This window comes from Bos mutus, chromosome 3, assembly GCF_027580195.1.
Source record: "Bos mutus isolate GX-2022 chromosome 3, NWIPB_WYAK_1.1, whole genome shotgun sequence".
In the NCBI taxonomy this organism is placed as follows: domain Eukaryota; kingdom Metazoa; phylum Chordata; class Mammalia; order Artiodactyla; family Bovidae; genus Bos; species Bos mutus.
In genome coordinates, this window is record NC_091619.1 from 96,321,020 (window position 1) to 96,342,031 (window position 21,012).

Here is a 21,012-nt window from a genome sequence, read left to right on the forward strand (position 1 = left end):
GCCTAGGGTCAAGCAGGATCTCCCCTGAGGAGTGTGTGTGCCTGACCGTGTGTGTGTGTGTGTGTGTAACTGTGTCTGTGAGAGACAGTATGAATATGTGTCTGACTGTGTGTATGTGTGAGACAGTGAGTATGAATGTGTGTATGATTGTGTTTAAGTGTGTAGGTGTGTGTTGTGACCATGTGTGTGAGACTGTGACAGTGAGTGTGTGTATAATTAAGTGTGACTGTGTGTGTGTCTGTATCTATGTCTGGGGAGCTGTGTACATGTAGGTGTGTGTCTACGGGAGAATTTGTGCAGGATTTCCTGGTGTGTTGTGGAGTATGTATGTGAGTGGGAATGTACACACGCACATGTGTGTGTATGTGCTCGCCTGAGCACGTCTCTGTGTGATGGTCTGAGAGAGACCAGATTGCCCCACACTGGGGTTGGGCAGTGAGGTTAATGACATTTTCTGGTAGGCTGAGAGTTAATCGAGGCACCTCACTGTTCCAACCTATGTAGAATGTCTTCTTCCTCAAATGTCTGCTTCTGGATGAGATGCTGACAGCCTGGAGGGTGTACAGAGCAAGTGCCTGGGTTGGGGGTCTGGAGTTCATGCTGGCCCAGAGGAGACGGGCTCTCGAGCTGGGCGTCTCCATGGAGAATGCGGGTTGCATGCATGTGGGGTGTTTGCTGCCTCAAACCTCTGCGGCCTTCCCCAGGTCACAGAGCACAGACTGGTTCTGGGGGCCGGCAGGCTGGACTGAGATGGTGGGCAGGGTCTGGTTCAGTGGGAAAAGCACTTTCTAGAAGTTGTAGTGGCCTGGGATGGGGTACAGCTGCTCCAGAACCCCCAGTCTTACGCAGAGGCATGGTACCCACCCCACCCACCCCACCTTGTGCCTGCCAGACAGTGACACTGCAAGGATCCCCAGGCCGGGGAGACAGGCGGGGTCCTTCCAGTTCTGAGAGTCAGGGCCATGGTTCCTGCTCCCAGAGCTGAGTCCTCTGCACAATCAGGTTCCCACGGGTCCCCCACGACTCCTCCAACAGCCCTGGGCTTTCTTCTTTCGCCTTTCCAGAGGAGGACAGGGATGATGACTCAGAGAGGTGACCTGATTTGCCGTAACTCAAACGCAGAGCCTCCTCCCCTGCCAGCCTCTGGAGGCTCCGCAGCACAGCCTTACACAGAACGGCACTTGCCGGGAGCCTCCCGACTCCCTTACTGCCTGCGATTAGCAATTAGCACCGTCGTGTGAAAGGGCTGCCCTGGATCTTCTCACACACTGACCCCTGTCAGCGGAGGGGGAGAACCTGGGCTCATCTGGGGACCTCCTGCAGGAGAAGAGGAGAGATGGGGAAGAGAGGCCAGACGAGGCACCATAAGCACCCAGAGCAAGGAAAGAGCATACCCTGTGTGACCTTGACAAGGTGTTCGCCCTCCCTGAGCCTTAGTTTTGTTGTTTTTTCAAAGTGAAATATTCATTATTCTAGGATTGACAAGAGACTTGAGATTTTATAAAGTGTGTACATGTACAAATTTCTCAGTACCTGATAAATGGTATCCATTGACTGCTGTTATTCTCATGCCAGGAGGGAGGGCAGGATGGCTGGAAGCAAGGTGGGGTCCACTGCTGCTGGCCTTGCCAAGGGCTTCTGGTCCTTTCTTACACAGGCTCTTTCCTGGTGAGCTTGTAGTGGGCCAGGCCCTCCCTGGTCGACCAGGGAGCAGAAGGATCCACCAGCACATCCTGAGGTCTCCTGCACTGTGTGACCCTGGACAGACCCCTGCTCCTCTCTGAGCAGTTGGGTGTGATGGTATGTGAGCCCCACTTTCCCTTCTCCCCGGCACTGGCACCCTGCTGCTGAAGGGATGGAGGCTTGGGGCACTGGACTTGCAATGGAGGTCCCGGGAATGGTCACTGGTATTAAAAAGCCACCAGGTTTACTCATTCATTCACATGCCGAACATTTACTGAGAGTTTTACCTTCTAGTGGGAGGACATATGATAAGTGAGTGACTAGCATCATGTGTTAGAAAGTAGCGAATGAAGAAAATGATAGTGCTTACGAAGCAGGGGTGGGGAGAGGGGTGGGGACCACACAGATGTTGGGGTCATCGTGGACCTCACAGAGAAAGGGAGGCCTAATGGAGAAACAGCCCCTGGTGTTCCTTCCTGGGAATTCCCAGGGCCCTTTGCTCTCTTCTGTAAGATTTTGCCCCAGTGTCTCCTGGCTGCTTTACGGAGAATAGCAACTGTGTCCGGTTCCATCTGTGCTTCTTCAGAGCCCAGCCAGGGCTCAGCCCACATGGGTGTTCAGAATCCTGTACCTACAGGACTGATCCACACAGGTTTGGAGCAGCAACCTTGAACCTGGGGTCTGAAGGGCTTCTTGCCCTTGTTTCCCCAAGTAGGAGATCCTTCCTGGCACCACCCACCCTCAGAGGGAATATCAGCCCAACTGGCCCCAGACCCTACTCAGACACAGCCAGGGGCGACAGACCCTGCTGTGTTCATCGCCCTGCGCCGCGTCCACGCCAGGCCTAGAATTCCGTCTGCTGCCAAATTCCAGGGCTGGAAATAATGAGGCAAATTGTCCCTCACCGCTGATTGACTTTCAAGTTGCTCTGCTAAACTGGGTGCAGTTGAAGTTTTAGCAAGTCTCCCAGGGACCTCAGGCGGCTTCGGTTTCAACCTTGTAAAGAACTGTTAAGATCCAATCAAAATAAATAAAATCAGGTCCAGGAAAGCGATGTGTTTGTGACTGCAAACGAAACACTCAGGATATTCATGCCGAAGCCCAGCACCCTGCTTTCCGCGGGAATTCCTTACCCCAGACTGGCATGGACCCATGATCTCACTAGCTTGTACTCTCAGAGGCTTGGGGCTGTCGTGGGCCTCCTGCCCCTGTGCGACGAGAGGAAAGTGCGTGCCAGTGTGAGCACAGACACCGTGACTCCATGAATCCATGACCCGGCTGCCGCAGGGGAGACCCCAGCCCTGAGTGACTGCAGGACATTTACTGGCCTGCCACGTGCTAGCCCTGCAGCAGCGTGAAGGGCATGGGCAAACAGAAGCCCCAGGAACACACGGTCACTGCAGAATCAGTAATACCAAGCCATGAGTTGCCAGCACCATAGAACACAAGTGAACTGCTGAGGTCGCAGGGCTTCGGGACCACAGAGGGACAAGTAGACCGTGTGAAATCTTGAGCTCTGAGAATCACCAAGCAGGATAGCCCCAACGAGCCCCTTCCAAATGCTCTCAGCCCACCCCTTGCTCCTCTGGACATGCTGGTAAAGCAAATAATGGCCAGGACAAGGTTGAAGAAAGATGTGCTCTCTTAAGATTTCTGTGGTGCTCCAGTGGCTAAGACTCCATGCTCCCAATGCAGGGAATCCAAGTTCAATCCCTGGTCAGGAAACTTAGATCCCACACACCATAACTGTGAGTTCTTGTGCCGCAGTTGAAATATCCCACGTGCTGCAACTAAAACCCAGAGCAGACAAATAAAATAAATAAATACTCAAAAAGAAGAAGAAACGCTCTCCCCATCTTCCCTCTGAGGGGGCAGCTTCCTGCTCAGCCAACCATCCCCTCACTGGTTCCTCTTGACCTTAGTGATATCCTCTGTCGGTGTTTCAGCTGGAATTTTTGATCATACCCTAAAAGAAAAATCAAAAATAGTTGAGAGAAAAATCCTACGTAATGCCAAGAGCCACCTCCCCAGTTCTGAGGTTCAGAGGAACCAGCAGGGAAGCCATCACCAGGCTTTTCTGTAGGTAGACATGAGCCGCGAGAGCATAGCCCAGGCTCCCCTGTTAGGGATGGAGAAGCAAGTCCCCAGCACCGAGGAGGTCATCAGGGTCAGTCTGGGGAGCCAGTCAGAGGTGGGTGAGGAAGCCAGGCTTCCTGAGGTCCCCACTTCCTCTCACCACTGCCCAGTCCTTCCTAGGGCCCCATTCTTCATTGCCTGGTTGGCGCCCTGTGTCCACTCGCCAGGCTTCACCCAGTCCGAGCTAGGGGTCAGGTGGGGCCTCCATCTGCCCCTCCAGTGCCAGACCCAGTGAGCCGTCCTTCCTGGTTTGGCTGCCCCCAGCGCTCGGCGTGCTGAAAGGCCCCCTTGTGTGGCGGCCGCACCTCCTGGCCGCAGCGCATGGCCCCGTTCTCTTGCCTCATAAACGGCTAATTTGTTACATATTTTCTGACGCTGTAAATGGGAGAACAAAGACCTTTTCTCTCTCATATTTTTGTTCAATTATGTTTGTGGGGGAACCTGATCCCCTTCAAAGGGGGGCCGGGGAGCTGAAGGGAAGCCTCCCAGGCTTACTGACCGCCCAGGCCTGTTCCTGATGTTGGAGCCTGGGTGCGGCTGAGGGAGAGGGCGGTGAGGGGCCCTCTTCGTGTCCAGTAAAGGGATTGGAACCTCATCTCCAGAACAGATGCCAGTCTCAGAAGCAGGTTGGCTCCTCCAACAGGAGGCAAAGCTTTCAGGAGGCAGACACCAGGACTGCAGAAGGAGTGCCCTTTCCACGGTCCACATCTCAGCCCTGCAATAGCCTTGCCTGCAGGCAGAGACAAGCCTCTGCCACTACACAGACAAGCCTGGACCTGCAATGTGTCCCTGGGAAGATGTGGCAGGCGCCTGGGCTGAACCAACTTTGAAAAGAAACCCTGCAGCTGAGAAGCCCTGGACTGCACAATTTCTGAGGCCCCTCAGAAAACCCTGAGGCTCTGGTCCACATTTGGGCTTTTGCCCAGCTCTGGCTCCATGTCTGCATTCTCTGCATGCTCCATCTTTTTTACAAAAGTATACTTACTATGTTTTTTTTTTTTTCTAGATCAACTTTTATTATTTATTCCTAATTTTATTGGATTGTGACTAGACATAGAAACCTGTAAAATATCAACTTTTGAACAATCAATAGGATTTTTTTTTTTTTTTTTTAAGTAGTTTTTATTGGCGTATAGTTGCTTTACAATGTTGGGTTTAGTTTCTGCTGTACAGCAAAGTGAATCAGCTATATGTTTACATATATCCCCTCTCTCCTGGGTCTTGTTCCCATTTAAGTCACCACAGAGCATTCACACTTACTGGTTTTGAACACTGCTCTCCCCAGTCAGGAGCCAGGAGGCAGGGCAGATGTGGCCTCTGAAGGTTGTTCCTGGAGATCTTTCCAACGGTGGGCATTCCAGTCTGTCCTTCCATCCTTCCCTTTAATGGTGTGGCTGCCAGCGGTAGGCCCAAGACTAGGTATGAGGATGTGAGGATGAGTGTAGCAGACACGGTCCCCACCCCCGTTGTGTCTCCACAGCAATAGGCAGAGGATTGGCCCGTGGCTAAAATGGCCAGATTGTCTTGATTCATCCACTGCTTTCTGGTTGTATGACCTCAGGCAAATCGCTTAGCAGCTCTGTGCCTCCTTTGTATCATCCGTAAAATGTGATAAAAATGGTAACTACTTCAGAGGGTTGTTGGGAGCTTAAATGAAAGAACTTTGTACAGTGTCAGGCAATGAACAAATGGTTAATCAAAGGAAGTCAAAATTATGCTTCCCTGGTGGCTCAGATGGTAAAGAATCTACTTGTAATGCAGGAGACCTGGGTTTGATCCCTGGGTTGGGAAGATCCCTTGGAGAAGGGACTGGCCACCCATTCCAATACTCTTGCCTGGAGAATCTCATGGACAGAGGTTACAGTCCATGGGGTAACAGAGTAGGATGTGACTGAGTGACTAACACGTTCACTTCCAAGCAGACATTAAATGATTATATATGTCAGTATATGAAGGCAGACTATTATGAGCATACTGAAGAAAGATGCCGGGTATAGCAAAGACTTGAATGGGGACCCTGAACTGATCTGGGCATCAGGGAAGATGTTTTCAGGAGGTGATGCTTAAACCACTAACAAATATAAATAGGAGTTAATGGGGCAAAAAGGAGAGCAGAGATGGGAATGGCACGCATGACAGAAGGACCAGCGTGTGCAAAGGGGCTGAGGTGGGAACAAAAGAACACATTCAAATAAAACCTGTCAAGGCAGCATGCTGAAAACACAGAGCAAGGAGGGCAGGAAGCATGGTAAATCTGAGGAGGCAGGCAGGGCCTGCCAAGCAGAGCTGAGAGGCATGTTGAATAAGTCCATGGTTATTCCTCGAGCAGAAGAGAGCCATGAGGATTTAAGCCCAGGAGTGCCCTGGCCTCATTTAGGTTTTTTAAAGATCATGACCATACATAGCATCCCCTTTCCTGTTAGACCCAGTGGGCATGCATCAGGTTAGGGATACTCAGGGTACCAGGAACAGTCCAGACCTTGAGGCTCGAGCTCAAGGTCTTCCTGTGCAGTGCCCTCTGACAGCAAATGGAAGTAAAACTAAAAGAAGAGAGTGAAGGGGAATGAGGGCGCAGACCCAAACATGGTAGGGGCCAGACCACAGAGAACCTCGGCGCACCAGCCTAAGACTGACCACGGAGAATGGTTGATGGGGCCCCTTGGTGTCAGCAAGGAGCCAGTCTTTTTATTTGAGTCTTTCTGGGTCTCCTGCACAGCACCTGGCCTAGATGGGATGTTTGTTGTTTGATACATGGGTGAACGTAAGTCTGTGGTTAGGCTTTTAATGGTGTGGATAGTACACAGGACAGTCCATGCTCCTGTCCGGAATCTCTCAGCTGTCTATCTATCTCTGTCTCCATCTCTTTCACACACACGTGCACACGCATATCCTTACAGAACCCACAGACTCTTAGAGCCCCAGACCCTGCAAGGCAGAAAGAAACTCTGGTCCTTTGCTGCCCTTCTCAATTGCAGAAGCACCCAAAACAGAAGACAAACAAAGACTGGAGTTGAAGGGATTCCTTCTTAAAGGTGGTAAGCTTCCAGATGGGGCAGGAAGGGTGTGAGTGTGGACAGGTGGGAGCCAGCAAGAACCGCTGCCCCTGATCTGGCAGGGCCCTGGCAACAGATCCAGGCTAGACAGTGGACTATGCCAGCCTGGGCCTGAGGCCCCAAGAGAAGGTTACAGCTAAGGTGTACTAGCTTAACTAGTACTAACTAGTTAAGTTAGTAACTTAACTGCCCATGGTGGACTAGCCCTTTACCCAGCACTTTCCTGTTCCCATCAGCTCACACTCGGCCTGCCCTCCCAAGTCTGACCTGCACAGAAGGAGGCCTTGGACAGCCCTGAGTATTTCCTGTCTGCAGGGTAAGCAGATCTCTGCTCCTTTAGAATATGTCTGACTTCTCTGTATTCTTTTCCCAAAACCCAAGGCTCGGATTTCAGCTTCACATTCTTTTGCCTGGGTCTAAAAAACATTTTCCTTTTCTGTGGTGGGGAGAAGAAAAGGATAAGGGGGCCTAGGAGACCCGAGCTGCCCAAGTAAAGCCTCATTCCTGTCTTAGTTTTCATCCTTCTGATTGCTGTGTGGCCTTGGGCACCTTCCTGCCATCTCTGGGCCACAACGTCCTCTTTCGACAATGAGATCCCATGGAGGAACTAAGGATCCTCCCCCACCTGCCATTCTCTTGGTAGAGCTAGAGTCCCCCGATGTCTTGCTGCCAAGAAGTGTCCCCTGTGACTAAACCAGCAAAAAGCAGGAGAATTGGGGACAGTATTTCAGTTTTGTCTGTGAGGCCAAGTCCTATGTAGCTGTCACCTTTGATGTATCCTAGCAAGATTGTTAATCCCCTGGGCCATCAAGGCTGCAGGACCCATGCCAGTCCCACGCTGTCTTCTTTCCTTCTTGCCATTCTGAGCCTGCTCCTCTTCATCCAACTGCTTCCCCAAGTGTGACTAAGGCTTCCTGAAATGGAAGAGAAGGTAAGGACCCGGCCCCAAATTTGGGGCAGGGGAGAGGTACCAGTGGTAAGCAAGGGGAGAGACTCCAGGCCCTAAGTTGTAGGCTTCTAGATCATCCAAGCCAGGAAAGCATGGAATTCTAGCCTGCCTTCATTTCCTCAGTTCATCCCCAAAGCCCCCTAGCCCAGGTGGGGCCTTCTCACCTCTCCCAGCCCAAAGAGGTCTAAGACTGTCTCCTGCATGTGGCCTGGGCTCCTCGGATCCTTTCTCAGTGAAGCAGCCAGAGAACAGCTTCTAAATTAAAAATCTGAGTGGTCGTTCCCTGCTTTATAACTTCCAGGGCTTCCTGTGGTCCTTCAGATAAAGTCTGAGTTTCAGATCTCATCCTGTCTTCCTGCTCTGGTCCCAGCTCATGCCCTTCACCAGCCACACATGCTATACTCAGCCCAGGAGATCATCGGCACTCCCCTGCACTTGCCAGCCTCACCCAGCCTTTGCATGGACATTGACACTGCCTGGAATTCCTCTTCTTTCTCCTCTGTGTGGCAGATGTGTGCTCCTACCACGAAGCACCTCTTTTATGAGTCCCGTTTGCAGTCCTCCCCTGGCTGGATAAGCACCCCCACCCCACCTTCCAGCTGGGCTCCCACAGCATTGTGTCCATCCCTGTGCCCAGCTTCACGAGTGACATTAGGGTTGCAAGCCTTCCTTGGGTACCTCCAGCCTTACTCTACCCCATCCTTGACCCTGAGCTCCTTGAGGATAGAAATGGTGCTGATATGGTTCCATGGCCCCATCACCAGGCCTGGTACAAATCCATAGTGATCACTGATGGTTGAATAGGAATCAATCCATGTACATTGGCTCCTCCCTTCCCCCTGCACCCAGAGCCACCCCACTGCTCCTAAGGGAGCAGAAGCTTCTTAAAATGCCCTAAAGAACAGTAATGTTTTCCAAGGTTTTTAGGGTGCTAGCTCCCTAGGCAGGGAGAACAAATATTATTCTCCCCACTTGGCAGATGGGTCAGCTGAGACCTGGAGAGGAAAAGGGTCTGGCCCATGTTCTTATGGCAGTACACCACCCAAAGAACGGCAACTTCACACAGCCTGAATGCACCAGGACCCAGATTTGAGTCAGTGTCAGAGCCCTGCCCCTTCTGCTGCTCTGTGTGGTTGGTCTCTGAACACTTGTAGCCTGTGACTTAGCAGAGAAACGATTTCACTCATCAGCACCGAGTGCTCACGGAGCCAGCCCCCCACCTCCCACCCCAGGCCACCTGGAACTGCCCACCCCTAACCCGTCCTCCCTGGCCGCTGCCCAGGCCCAAGGCAGAACAAAGGTCCCCTCCCTGCTGGCGGGCCCCGGAGGCTCCCCCCCTCCTCCTTGCAAATTGGTAATTGCTGTGTGGTCAGACCAGAAGGAATTAGACAAGCCCTCTAGGAATTTCATACTGATTTTGCAAATGAAAATGGAGACTTGCCTTTTGAAGTCTAGGCAGCTGTGTCAGCAGGCAGGTCTGAGACAGCAGGAAAAATAAAAATGACATGCTGCCAACCAATGGATGCAGCTGCTTCACAATAATAATGATGATGGTGGTAACCATGGCCACCGCAAACTGATTGCCTGCCGCATAGGCCGTTGTCCCTCTAAGGGTCTCAATCTTCCCGTCTGTGGTTCCCCACCCATTTTTTCCTCCACAGGTGACCAGCCCACTGTCTGAACATCCAGCAGGGAAGGGCTGGGTGGAGCTCAGAGCCCTTGGCCTGAGACTAAAGGCTTTTCACCACTGTGTCCCCTCCTGGCCTAACTCTTGACACGTCTTAAAACATGTCATGCATTTCCCAGCCCCTCTACCTTGAATACACTTTTCTCCAAACCCTACTTATCCTGGACAGTCCAGCGTAAAGCCTGATTCCTTCACCAACTCCCAGGGTGTATCACAAACCCTCTCTGAGACCCAAAGGTCCCTGTTTTCTTTTTATCACTAACTTATCCCTGTGTTTTATAATTACCTGTTTCTCTGTCCACCTCCTCCACCACCTTGAAGTTCCTCAAAAGTTTATAACTGAAAATAGGCAGGCCTAGAGGATCCTGATACATTTTTATTTTTTCCCTCCAGTCATGGTGTGTATTCACCTTAGGAGATCTGAAGTAGTTACTGGGGAGCAAAAATAGTTCATGACAGACAGTCAATGCTGGGGTCAGGGAGTGCTGAGCCTAGGCACAGCTGAGGCTGGGGTCACTGGGGTCATGTAACCCTAACAGTGGGGTTGCCTGTGATGTTACTTATTTCTCTGCGCCTTGGTTTCCCCGTCTGTAAAATGGAGTCAATAATGTTGGCCTCACAGGACTGTTACAAAGAATAAATGAACTTTCTTATGCCAAGTGCCTAGAACCATAGACAGTTTAAGTCATAAGATAGTGGAGTGTCACTGTCCTAAAATGTTGGCTTCATAGAACATGGCAGGCAGAGGTGGATACTCCCACACCCTCGTGTTTCAGAGGGAAACCCTGTGACCAGAAAGTGGGCCAACGCCTACTCTGGGTTCAGAGCCTGCAGCAACAGAATCTAGGTCTTCAGCCTCCCTTGGGCTTACTTGTGCCTAAAACCAGAAACCAAGGGACCCCTCTGCCGTCCATCAGAGCAGACTCCCATGCAAACTCCCTTCCTGAAGACCCCAAGCCTCCGGGCCTGTCCCCACCGCCCACCTCAGCCTGATCCACAGCCTAGCTATCAGCCTCCCTACCAGCAGAATGCTAATCTCCTCCTGTGGGTGGCTCCGGATTTATGAGCATTTCCTGGCATGACTTGAAGGACAGAAGAGGAATGCTGGGATCTTGAAGGGTGGTCTTTGGGTGGAGAAATGAGGCATTCAGAGAAAAGAAGGAAAGAAAGCGAGGGTGAGTCAGCCTCCGCGGCCGGCCCAGAAAAGCGCAGAGAGCCCGCCAGCCCACACTGCAGGGCAGACAGAGGATGTGGCCGCTCCACCGAGGTCTAACCGGTGGGCGTCCACAGAGCGGAGAACGCCTGCACTAGAAGACAAGTCCAAGTTCTTGGGCTGTGGCTGGGGTTGGGGACAGGGTATGTGTGGGGAGGGGAGGAAGGAGCGTGCTCAGCACTTCCGCCTTCATCTTCAGCCTCATCTCCTTGCTTCACACCGTCTCCCCAGATTCCATGCAGCTACCTCTGCTCGGCCTCTCCGGGACTTTCCATTCCCCTTGGGGAAAGCCAGAGGCCTTCAGGGCCCACAGACCCCACAGGATGTGCTCCCCACCTTTCTGCCCATGTGCTGGGAATCCCCTTGCCTCTCCAGATCAACCCTCTGCTCTGCATGCTCTGAGCCCGGAGCTGACACTGGGCCTGTCTTATCCTGGTTTCAATAAGAAGCATAGGCAGAGGATGAACTGGCAGGAGGGGAAGAAAGTTGGGATATTTCTTGCCGCCACCCACTTCCTCCTTCCTACCAGCCACCATGGTCCAGACTATGGAACAACAGCTGTCGTCCCCTTTGACAGCTGTGGCTCTGGCTGGTTTCAGGTCTCTGACCCCCCCTTTCCCATTAGGGCTCAAGGGCAGGAAAACTTCCCATTGCTGCTGCTCCTCAGTGCTCCACCATCCCCAGTCATACCTCTGTGGATATTCCCATCATGCAATGCTCTTCAGTTACCCAATCAGTTGAACTTACTTCATTGGAGCTCACTTCACTGGCAGTGCACCATCTGTTTTCTGTGGGGTCTCTGCCTGAGACAGATCTCATCGACTAGCTCCCCCTTGCCCCCTCCTGTCCAGCCATGCTGGCCTCTTCCTGTTCCTCACACCCATCAGTCTCATTTCTGCCTCAGGGCCTTTGTCCTTGTTCTTCCCTCTGCCCAGAAAACCCTTCCATCTCTCAGATACTCCCATGACCTGATAGTCCCCTCCTCTCCTTCAGACCTCTTCTCAAATGTCACTTCTCATTGTGCCTTTCCTGGGCATCTCATGTAAAATGTCATCCCCCAACACACAAACACATACACACACACTATCTTCCTTGCCTTATTTTCTTGTTAGCTACATTCACTCCCTAACATAGATATTTACTAGTTGTTTTTGTATATTGTCAGCTTCCTGCTACTGGAATGAAAGTTCCATTAGGACAAGGATCTCTATTTGCTGTTTACTGTTTTCCCTCCAGGGTGTGGAACAGCATCTGGTACTTAAGTGCGCAATAAATATTTATTCAGTGAATGTGTGAATGGGTCCTTTTTGCAGGTGGGTAAACCAAGGCCCAGGGAAGGAAAATGACTTACTCAGGGCTTTATAGTGGAGATTCAGATGACGATGGGAGCTCTGGTCCTACCTGGCAGCCCAGAGCCAGTCCCCGGCTCCAGAAAGCCCTGTGTTTATTTGGAGGCCTGCTGCTCAGTGGCACAGTGTCAGGAGACAGGATTCTGTGCCGGGGGCCAGGGGACTCAATGTACTGAGAAGGAAGCAGGGAAGTTGTCAGCGCTGCTTTGGTCCTGCCGATGGAGCAAGGAGAATAAATAAATAAATCTCAGTCAGAGTCGGGCAAGCTCTAACCTTTGAGGAAATCTCCCCCAGGCTGGAGAAACCTTCCTGCAAGGCAGAGCTGCCCTTCACCCCAACCCACATCGGTGCTGACAGACACGTGGCCCAGAGTCCAGGGGCTCGGTGCCACCTCTGTGCCCTGAGGGTATGGGGTCCCAGCAGGGAGCTGCTCAGGGTGGGGTCCTGGGATGAGTGGTCCAGCTTTTCATGCACGCATCCATTCACTCTTTCTACAAGTATTTCTCAAGCATCTACTATGTAAGCGTCAGGCTCTGTGCGCTTTGCTGGGGAAATAGCCAAGACCAAGAAAGGCGATTTGCCTGTCCTTGGAGCATTCACCACCGAGCAGGAAGAACGAGCATTAAATAGCAATGACAGGACTTCCGTGGTAGCACAAAGAATCCGCCTGCCAATGCAGGGGACACAGGTTCAATCCCTGGTCTGGAAAGATTCCACAGGCCGCAGAGCACACTGCACAAGGCCTGTGCACACCGAGCCTGTGTGCACAACTGCTGAGCCTGTGCTCTAGAGCCCAAGAGCCACAACTACTGAAGCCTGCACGCTCTAAGGCCTGCGAACCACAGCTAATGATCCCCTGCGCTGCAACTACTAAAACCCGTGCCCCCTAGAGTGAGCAGGCCACAACTACTGAGCCCATGCTGCATACTGAAGCCCATGTACCTAGAGCCTGCTCTCTACACAGAGACCACCGCACTGAGAAGTCCATGCGCTGCAACTAGTGAGTAGCCCCCACTCTCTGCATCTAGAGAAAGCCCGCACACAGCAATGAAGACCCAGTGCAGCCAAAAATTAATAAACAAACTAAAAAAACAAAGCAATGAAGCAGGGGGAGTGCAATGGTTCAGAAAGTGCCAGTGCTTCGGGGGCACTAAGCAGGGAACTCACCTGGCCCTGCCCAGGACAGTCCTCCTGAGACAGGAGCCTCTGCAACCAAGTGAAAGGGGACTGGGAGCTGCTGGGTGAAAGAGGGTTCCAGGCAGAAGCGGGAGCAAGGGGCAGGCCCTGAGGCTGAGAAGAAGAGTTCAGTATGAGAGAGGAGTCGAGTAAGTTTCCATCAGGCGGGGCAAAGAGCAGAAACAGAACAGGAGGCCACGTTCCAGGTGGGGTTCCTGGGCCAGGTGACCTCTTTCCTCTCCTCATGTGCCAGCTCTGAGCGGGCCCCATGGCTGAGGTCCTAGCAGACCTCTTCCTTCCCAGCTGACTGCTCAGAATTTGGGCTTCACAGGCTGGTCCCTACTCGTCTGTCTGGTTAGCTGGAAGCAGCCTGGGAGTCAGGCCCAGGACCTGTCAGCCGGAGCTGAGTTTGAATACCAGCTCCAGTTCTTCAGTGCAAGACCTCAGGCTAGTGCTTTCACCAGCCTCAAGGCCTTGGCTTCTTCAAGTGTCATATGGGAATAACAATCCATTCTCTGGAAGGATTATGGTGTAGGATAGTTTCTCAACATCCTTATCACGGCCCGTGGAACCCGTCATGCCAATCAATTTAAATCAAGTTGGCAAAATTAACCATCACAAGTACCCCCTTGTCAAGTTGGCATTCATACAGTATCTCCTTAAAAGGGTTCCTAATCTCCAAATAAATAATAACGAAGCCTCATTTATCCTAATATGATACAACAATTCTACATACAACCAAAGCACACTCATGCCTTCCCCCAAAGAGGATGCAAAATCTTTGCGTGGAAGTTATTTACTCTTCTTGATGTACCATAACTTGAGTTGATACTTAAAGTACTTGAGTTAACAATATTTAACCACAAAGTCAACGTCTTCTGTTACCATGATGGGAGAGAAGAAAAGAAAAAGAAGAGAGAGAAGAAAACAAAGATTTTATACACACACACACATTCTTAACAAATTAATGAAATACTCCAGGACAGTCCTTGTTTCTGTAACTGGTCATGTGGTCGAAGCTGGCATTCATAACTGCCTTCATCTGTTAGCACCACCACTACCCATTCCCTTTGCCTTCTGCAAGCTTCTCAGCTGGTCGTGGTTCTTTACTTGGTGGGATAACCCAAACCTTCATTCGTGGAGGGTCTGGGCCATTAGACGTCCTGCCTGCATTGGGTCATTGTCGTTTCCCATCAACATTAGTTACCCACAGGGCCTGGATGCCCTAAGGGATCTCCTGCCTGGGGACATGCTCATCCTCACCTCTGTTGTGGAAAAGCAGTCCGATTCCCCCGGTCGTCAGGACCAGTCCCCCAGCCCACACAGTAACTCCCTTCTTTGCCTGTTGATTAAGACACACGAGGAGCCCAAAATGACAGGGGGCAGTGGGTCTGAACTTTCAGTTAAATGGAACCATTGTTGTGTCTTTAACTCACTAAATATTAACATTTTGCCAGTTATTTTATTTTTCTCCTTTTCCTCCCCAGCAGAGAGAGCAGGATTTAGGTCTGTTTTGTCCCTGACTAAATCCCCCGACCTAGAACAGTGTGTGGCCCATGCTGGCTGCTCCGTCAGCACCACTGAGCGGGTTGGGGCCTTGGCTGTGATTTCCCTGTGCTTCGGGGTGGGTGAGAAGTGGCAGCCGCAGCCTGAGAGCCAGGCCTGTCTCAAACACCTTCCTAACAAAGCGGGTCCTTCCTTCTCTTCACCATGACGCTGCAGGGCCAACAAGCGAACACAGGTGGTGGTGTTCACCCTTCCAGCCCCTCTAGGACTGTTTACTAGACTAATCTGCAACAATAAACCTGTCCCCACCCTCCTGGCGCCTGCCTCCCTCCCTCCATCTGAAGCCCGTGTTTGAAGATGTGTTTAAATTCCAGGCCTACGCTCAGCAGACGCTGTGGACCAGCTCGTGGCCTGCAGGCACCACTGAGGGGGGTGCTGGGACCCTCGGGGCTCTTGGTGGCCAGGCCTCCACACCCGGCAATCCAAGGGAGTGAGGTGGCTCTTGCCTTCACCCCATGTTTGTTATTTCATGTCAAAGGCTTATCATAAACATTATCCTAGAGTTGGCCACCAGGGCTACAGGCGAGGAGGGTTTGTTATTCTAAAGTGGCCGGGAGCAGAAGGCATCGAAGCCTGGGGGTCTGAGCTGGGCCAGGCTTGGGGATTTGGGATGAATGACAAGGAAGCAGGAAGCAGGGCAGGGCACTGATTCATGCCCGTGCGCTGGGCCTTGTAGGCCCCACTTACCAGCTATGCTCCATGGTAATGGCCAGTGGGTGTTATCTGCCTCTAAAAGGAGCTCCCTGTGGGTGGTAACCAAGTCCAATTAATCCAACCATCCCAGATGCCTGCAGAAAATCAGAAAGTAAATGCTTGTTGAATGACCGAATGAGTGTAGCTTCCCTATGTCTGTTGGAAGTGCCAGGATTGTTCATGAAGAAGCACGTATTACTTTGAAGCCCTGGTTGTGGGAACCTGTGGGAGCCAGACAAAAGTAAATTTCATAGCCCACATCTGTCCTTTACAAGACAAGTGGCCTTGTGTCCCCTTCCCCTCTGCTTCTTTGGTTTCCCATCTGTGATTAAGGACTGCCCCTGCTAGCTCTTTCCCAGGGAGAACAGGGGGAAGCCCCAAGGGCAGTGGTGCATTGAGGTGACGGGGTCCAGGGCTGGGCCCCAGTGCATCTGCCATGCCTTCTCCAGCTTTGTCACCTTCATTGAGTTACTCGCTATCTCTTTGCTTCATTTTTTTTTTCCAATCTATTAAATGGAGTTAATACTAGACCTGTCTCAGAGTTGTTGTAAAGGTTAGATAAGTTAATATGGGCTTAGAGGGTTCCTGACACATGATAAGTGCTCAATACATGTACTTATCCCGTGATAAATAGATGAGGACTGAGTTTCAAACTGCAGAGGATGGGTACAAGACAGGGAATGGTGGGGAAGGTCATGCGTGGGATTCGGGTCAGCATCCTACTCTCTGAAGTAGTTCTTGACTGTCTGCTCTTCAGCTGTGACCAAAGAGGCAGGGTCCCCACCCACCCCAAGCTCTCAGTCTAGACAGGGAACAGGGAATTACCTGAAATGGACACTTCAGTGGGATAAGTGCCAAGACCAAGGGGAGCTCGGGGGTCTGTGGTGGGGGTTGAGGGGAGTCTGGAATGACAGGCTTGGGTTTCAGCCCCAGTCTCATCACTCCTCAACTGTGCCACCCTAGGGGTGCTTCTTGAATGGTCTGATTGCAGTGATTTATCTCTAATATGTTAATAACAAACACTCCCTGCCTGTTTCTGGTAATTTTTCAAGGCTCTGAAAGAAAATGGATCTGGCAAGGTGCATGGGATGAATGTGGACTGTGCCAGTAGCCAGCTGGAAATCCAGCCCCGGACATGGTCTGGGGCACAGCAAAGGGTCCTCCGTTGGGGGTTGAGGAATAGTGGGCCCACTGTGCCCCCAGCTCACCGTGTGGCCTTGGGCAAGCTTCACCCTGCCTGCTCTGCACCCCTGTCCTTTCTCCTCTTCCATATGAAGAGGGCATAGGAAGAGATCAGTGGTTCTCAAACGAGGCTCCAGGGCACCTGCGGGTTCCACAGAGAAGCACTAGGTGCTTGTCACAGGGGTCACTGAGCCAGTGAGACTTCAAGCAGCCACTAGTCTGCTTCCTTTACATCAATCAGGGAAGTTTTCATTCCTATCCACTGCACATTTTGAGTTCCAGGCAAGGTTTCTTTGGAAAACAAGAACTATAGGAAAGGATTCCATGGCTACAAAAGGTTTGAGAAACCACTGGACCCTAAGGGACCTTCCAGCTCCAATCCAAGAATATTTAGGCCTAACTGTTTTATTCCAAGTTGTATTTGACAAGCATTTATTCCACACTTACTGCATGCCAGGACTGTTCTCAGTACCCTACAGACTGTGATGTGCTTCATTCACTAGAACGCCTCCCAGCTCCACGAAGGCCACATGTCTGCAGAAGTGACTCCATGTGTCGAAGAGGGTCCAGGGAGACCATTTGCCCCCCAGCCAGGTCTTCTGAGCGCCTGAGCCAATGACCTCAGCACAGGCCAGGAGGTGCCGGCACTGAGAATCAGGGGCAGGTGTGCGCAGCACAGGGTGTGGCCACAGGAAGTCTGTGTGTCCCAGCCCCACAGAGGAGCAGCACGCTCCAGCACGACATGGACGCTTTCGTCCCAGGCATGTGCTGGGCGGGAGGAAGTGCCTGTTGCTTTAGCGATGTCCAGGCCAACAGGGCCACTGCCTCCTGTGATCCATCCCCAGCCACCCAGCCGCCATCGACACCCCACACCAGGTGGCTGCAGATCAGATTTCAAGGGGAACAGCCAGAACCTGGCGGCCCGGAGAAGGCCCAGAGGTAGGCTGGTGGGGCCTGACCTCATCTCCAGCTGGCTTATTAGAGGGAGTAGCCTGTGCTGTCAAGCTCCATGCACTCCAGCTCCCCTGCCCCGCTGGAAACAAAAGCCGGAGGGGATGGGCGGAGGTGATCTCACAAGCACAAGCTTGGTCCCGTTGCCCAAGACAGTATTTTCCCCAGACTTTGTGTACTTATGGCCTGAGTTTTCTGTTCAGATTAGGTGTTCTGGAACCACGTGGTGGCAGCGTGCCCCGTGCTGATGGAATGCCAGAGTTCTAGGGGCTAGTGTGAAGGATTTACGGAGCAACCTTGAATGATGAATTGACCACAGCAGGTGTCAAAGTGCTAAAGAAAGGATGGGTGACACCCTCCCTTTACCAGACACAGTGCTGAGTGCTGCCGATGCAAAAATACATAAGATGTAATTCCTATCTTCAAGCGGCTCATAACCTCAGTGGGGAGAGAGGTAGTGAAATAGTAGTTACAATCCGATGTTCACACCCTGCTGGAGGAAGCAGGGTGGGTCGCTCATCTCTCAGCACAGCTGTGCTGTGAAGCCTTCGCTCAGATGTCTGGGCCCAGCTGCAGGCACGTGGGCTCAGCTGGGCTCACTTGCTTGCCTGGGAGCTGGCTGGCCAGACCAAGACGACCTTGATGGGACAATGATGGAAGCAGTTGGGCTCTGCCCTGCACGCCTCTCACCCTCCAGCAGGCCAGTGTGGACTGTTCTCAAAACAATGTGGGCATGTGTGAGGCAGCGGCAGCAGGGCGTGCGTAATGTTTTCTCCATTCGTCTGTGGAGGCTTGTGATGCTGGCCTCCACCTGTCACGTAGCAAGTCCAGAGTCAGAATGTGAGCGAGCTACCGAGGTCGCTGGCCAGGTGTATGTATATTGTTGTTATTCAGTCACCTGGTCATGTCTGACTCTGCGACCCCATGGACGGCAGCACGCCAGGCTTCCCTGTCCCTCACCATCTCCTGGAGTTTGCCCAACTTCATGTTCATTGCATCAGTGATGCCATCCAGCCATCTCATCCTCTGACACCCTCTTCTCCTTCTTGACACCCTCAATCTTTCCCAGCATCAGGTACTTTAACAATGAGTCATCTGTTCACATCAGATGACCAAATACTAGAGCTTCAGCTTCAGCATCAGTCCTCCCAGTGAATACTCAGGGTTGACTTCCCTTAAGATTGACTGGTTTGATCTCCTTGCTGTCCAGGGGACTTTCAGGAGTCTTCTCCAGCACCACAGTTGGAAGGCATCAATTCTTTGGCATTCTGCCTTCTTTACAGTCCAGCTCTCACAACCAAACGTGCCCACTATATGTATATAGGGAGAGGTTAAGATTTGAGGCCATGACTGTGTCATTCTACCATGCAGGGAGACTATGAGAGCTATAGGGGGAGGCCTTCACCCAGCCCCCAGGTGGTCAGAGAATCTTCATGGAGGAGACATCTAAGCAGAGCCTGAAAGATCAAGTCTGGATCTGTAAGTAGTGGAGAGTAGAGGTGGGAGGTTTCTCATACTCAGGGAACAGCATGTACGAAGCACAGAGTCAGAAGATTGCTAAGTAGCTGAGCATTGGGAGACACAAGGGCTGGAAATAAGGTCATTGACCACAGCAGGGGCCAAGTCACTGCCGTGCATGCTCCAGTGAAGAGCTAGGCTTTTATCTTCAGGGCAGGAGGCATCCATGAAAACTTTGAGCAAAAAAAGAGAAAACTAAAGTCAATCAGATTTGTTTTTAAAAGATAGCTGTGGCAGAAGAATATGGTATCAATGGGAAGGGAGGGGGTTCTGCAAAAAAGCATGGGTTGCAGTGAGAGATGCCTGGGCCTGAATCAACGTGGACCAAGAGGCTGGGGTGGACCCTGTTTCCAGACAGGATGAGCTGGGCCTGAGCCCTGCCAGGTAGACTGGAGCTGGAAAAACAACAAAGACAGGAAGCCTGAGATTACCTCCTGATGCTTTACACAGGATTTGCAATTTGTTTTTCCCTCTCATTGTATTAAATAACCCGCTTTATGGTCAAGCTCCTCCCTTTTTTGACCAAAGGAGTCTGGGTGCACAGATATGTGGAGCTGGCTCTAGTCCCAGACATACAGAACTGGGCATGCCCCTTCCCCTCCTGAGCCTCAATTTCCCCACCTAAAATGAGACATTTTAGATCATGTCTCAGGGCCTTACGCCTTGGGCAGACCATGTTCTTTTAGAGCCATGGGGCTCAAATGCCAGAAGCCATAAGACTGCTAAAGAAGTTCCCAGGAAGCCTGTTAGAAATCCACAGCCTGGCTATACCTCCAAGTGATCCTGATGCCATCCGGTCTGGCTGGGCACAGCTGTGCCCCAGGGCCTGGCATGGTGGCCCAGAGCACAGAGGGGCTGGAGGAAACACGTGCTGAGTGGCAACACGGATCTGACTCAGGCCCCGGCTCCTAAGCCCTCTGCCCGGTTTAAGGATGGCTCCTGAAGGAGGTAGCATTTGGGTTGGGCCTTGATATCTAATGGGCTTTCTGGTTTCTGGTTCATTTGTTTGTTTTGCTGTGTTTGGGGTGCTTTTTGATTCCAAAATGAGTTTGTGCTTCTTCTAGAACTTTTCTAAGCACAGAAGAAAAGAGTCAGGAAAAAATTCACCCATCACTCCAAAACCCTGATGCAACTAGGATTCCCTTTGCCACCTTCTTCGCTAAGTTGATGCCCAGAGCAGGAGTCGGACCAGTGAGGGCAAAGGGCTGGGGACGGGAGCAGGCCGAGTGTGGTGAGAGGCCAGGGAGTGAAGAGCGAAGGCCGTGGAGCATTCGAGCAGCACCAGCTCACGTCAGGCTCCCCTCATTCTCACACACCCTGTTGCAGGCCTGTGGCCCCAAAGTCCAGCGGGTGGAGGGCCCTCCCTTGAGGGGTCGGGGACTCAGCCAGGGGCCTTGAGTGCAGCCCTGACTCCTGTCCTCCTCTGCTCAGGTGCTGTTCGCCCTGAACCAGACTCTGCTGCAGCACGAGAGCGTGCGGGCTGGGAGCCTGCAGGCGCCTACACCACCGAAGACCTCATCAAGCACTACAACTGCGGGGACCTCAACGCCGTCATCTTCAACCACGACACCTCCCAGGTGAGGCTCCTCTCCCCGGGCCCAGGCAGCTTCCAGGGCGCCAGTATAACCAAGGCTTCTAGGAAGGCGTTTATTAGACACCTACTGTGTGCCAGATGCAGCTGGTAAGCAGGAGCTGTTGGCATCCCTGCTACAGATGGGGAAACTGAGGCTCAGGGAGGGGAAGAGACTTGCTCAAGGCCACACCGCTTAGTTGTCATGTTGTCAAGAGCCCCACTTGAGCCTGGTGTGTGTGGCTCTGGGACCTAGACCCTGGAAGCTTACCTAAGGATAGGGAAC

At 52.1% G+C, this 21,012-nt stretch overlaps 1 protein-coding gene across 1 annotated transcript in view; it reads left to right on the top strand.

Moving 5' to 3' along the window:
- TRABD2B (TraB domain containing 2B) overlaps nucleotides 1–21,012 on the top strand; it is a 222,618-nt gene that overhangs the window by 163,820 nt on the left and 37,786 nt on the right. Inside the window, 2 exon segments of the mRNA XM_070368096.1 lie at nucleotides 20,588–20,651; nucleotides 20,654–20,733. Of these exon segments, the coding sequence (XP_070224197.1) occupies nucleotides 20,588–20,651; nucleotides 20,654–20,733 (144 nt within the window).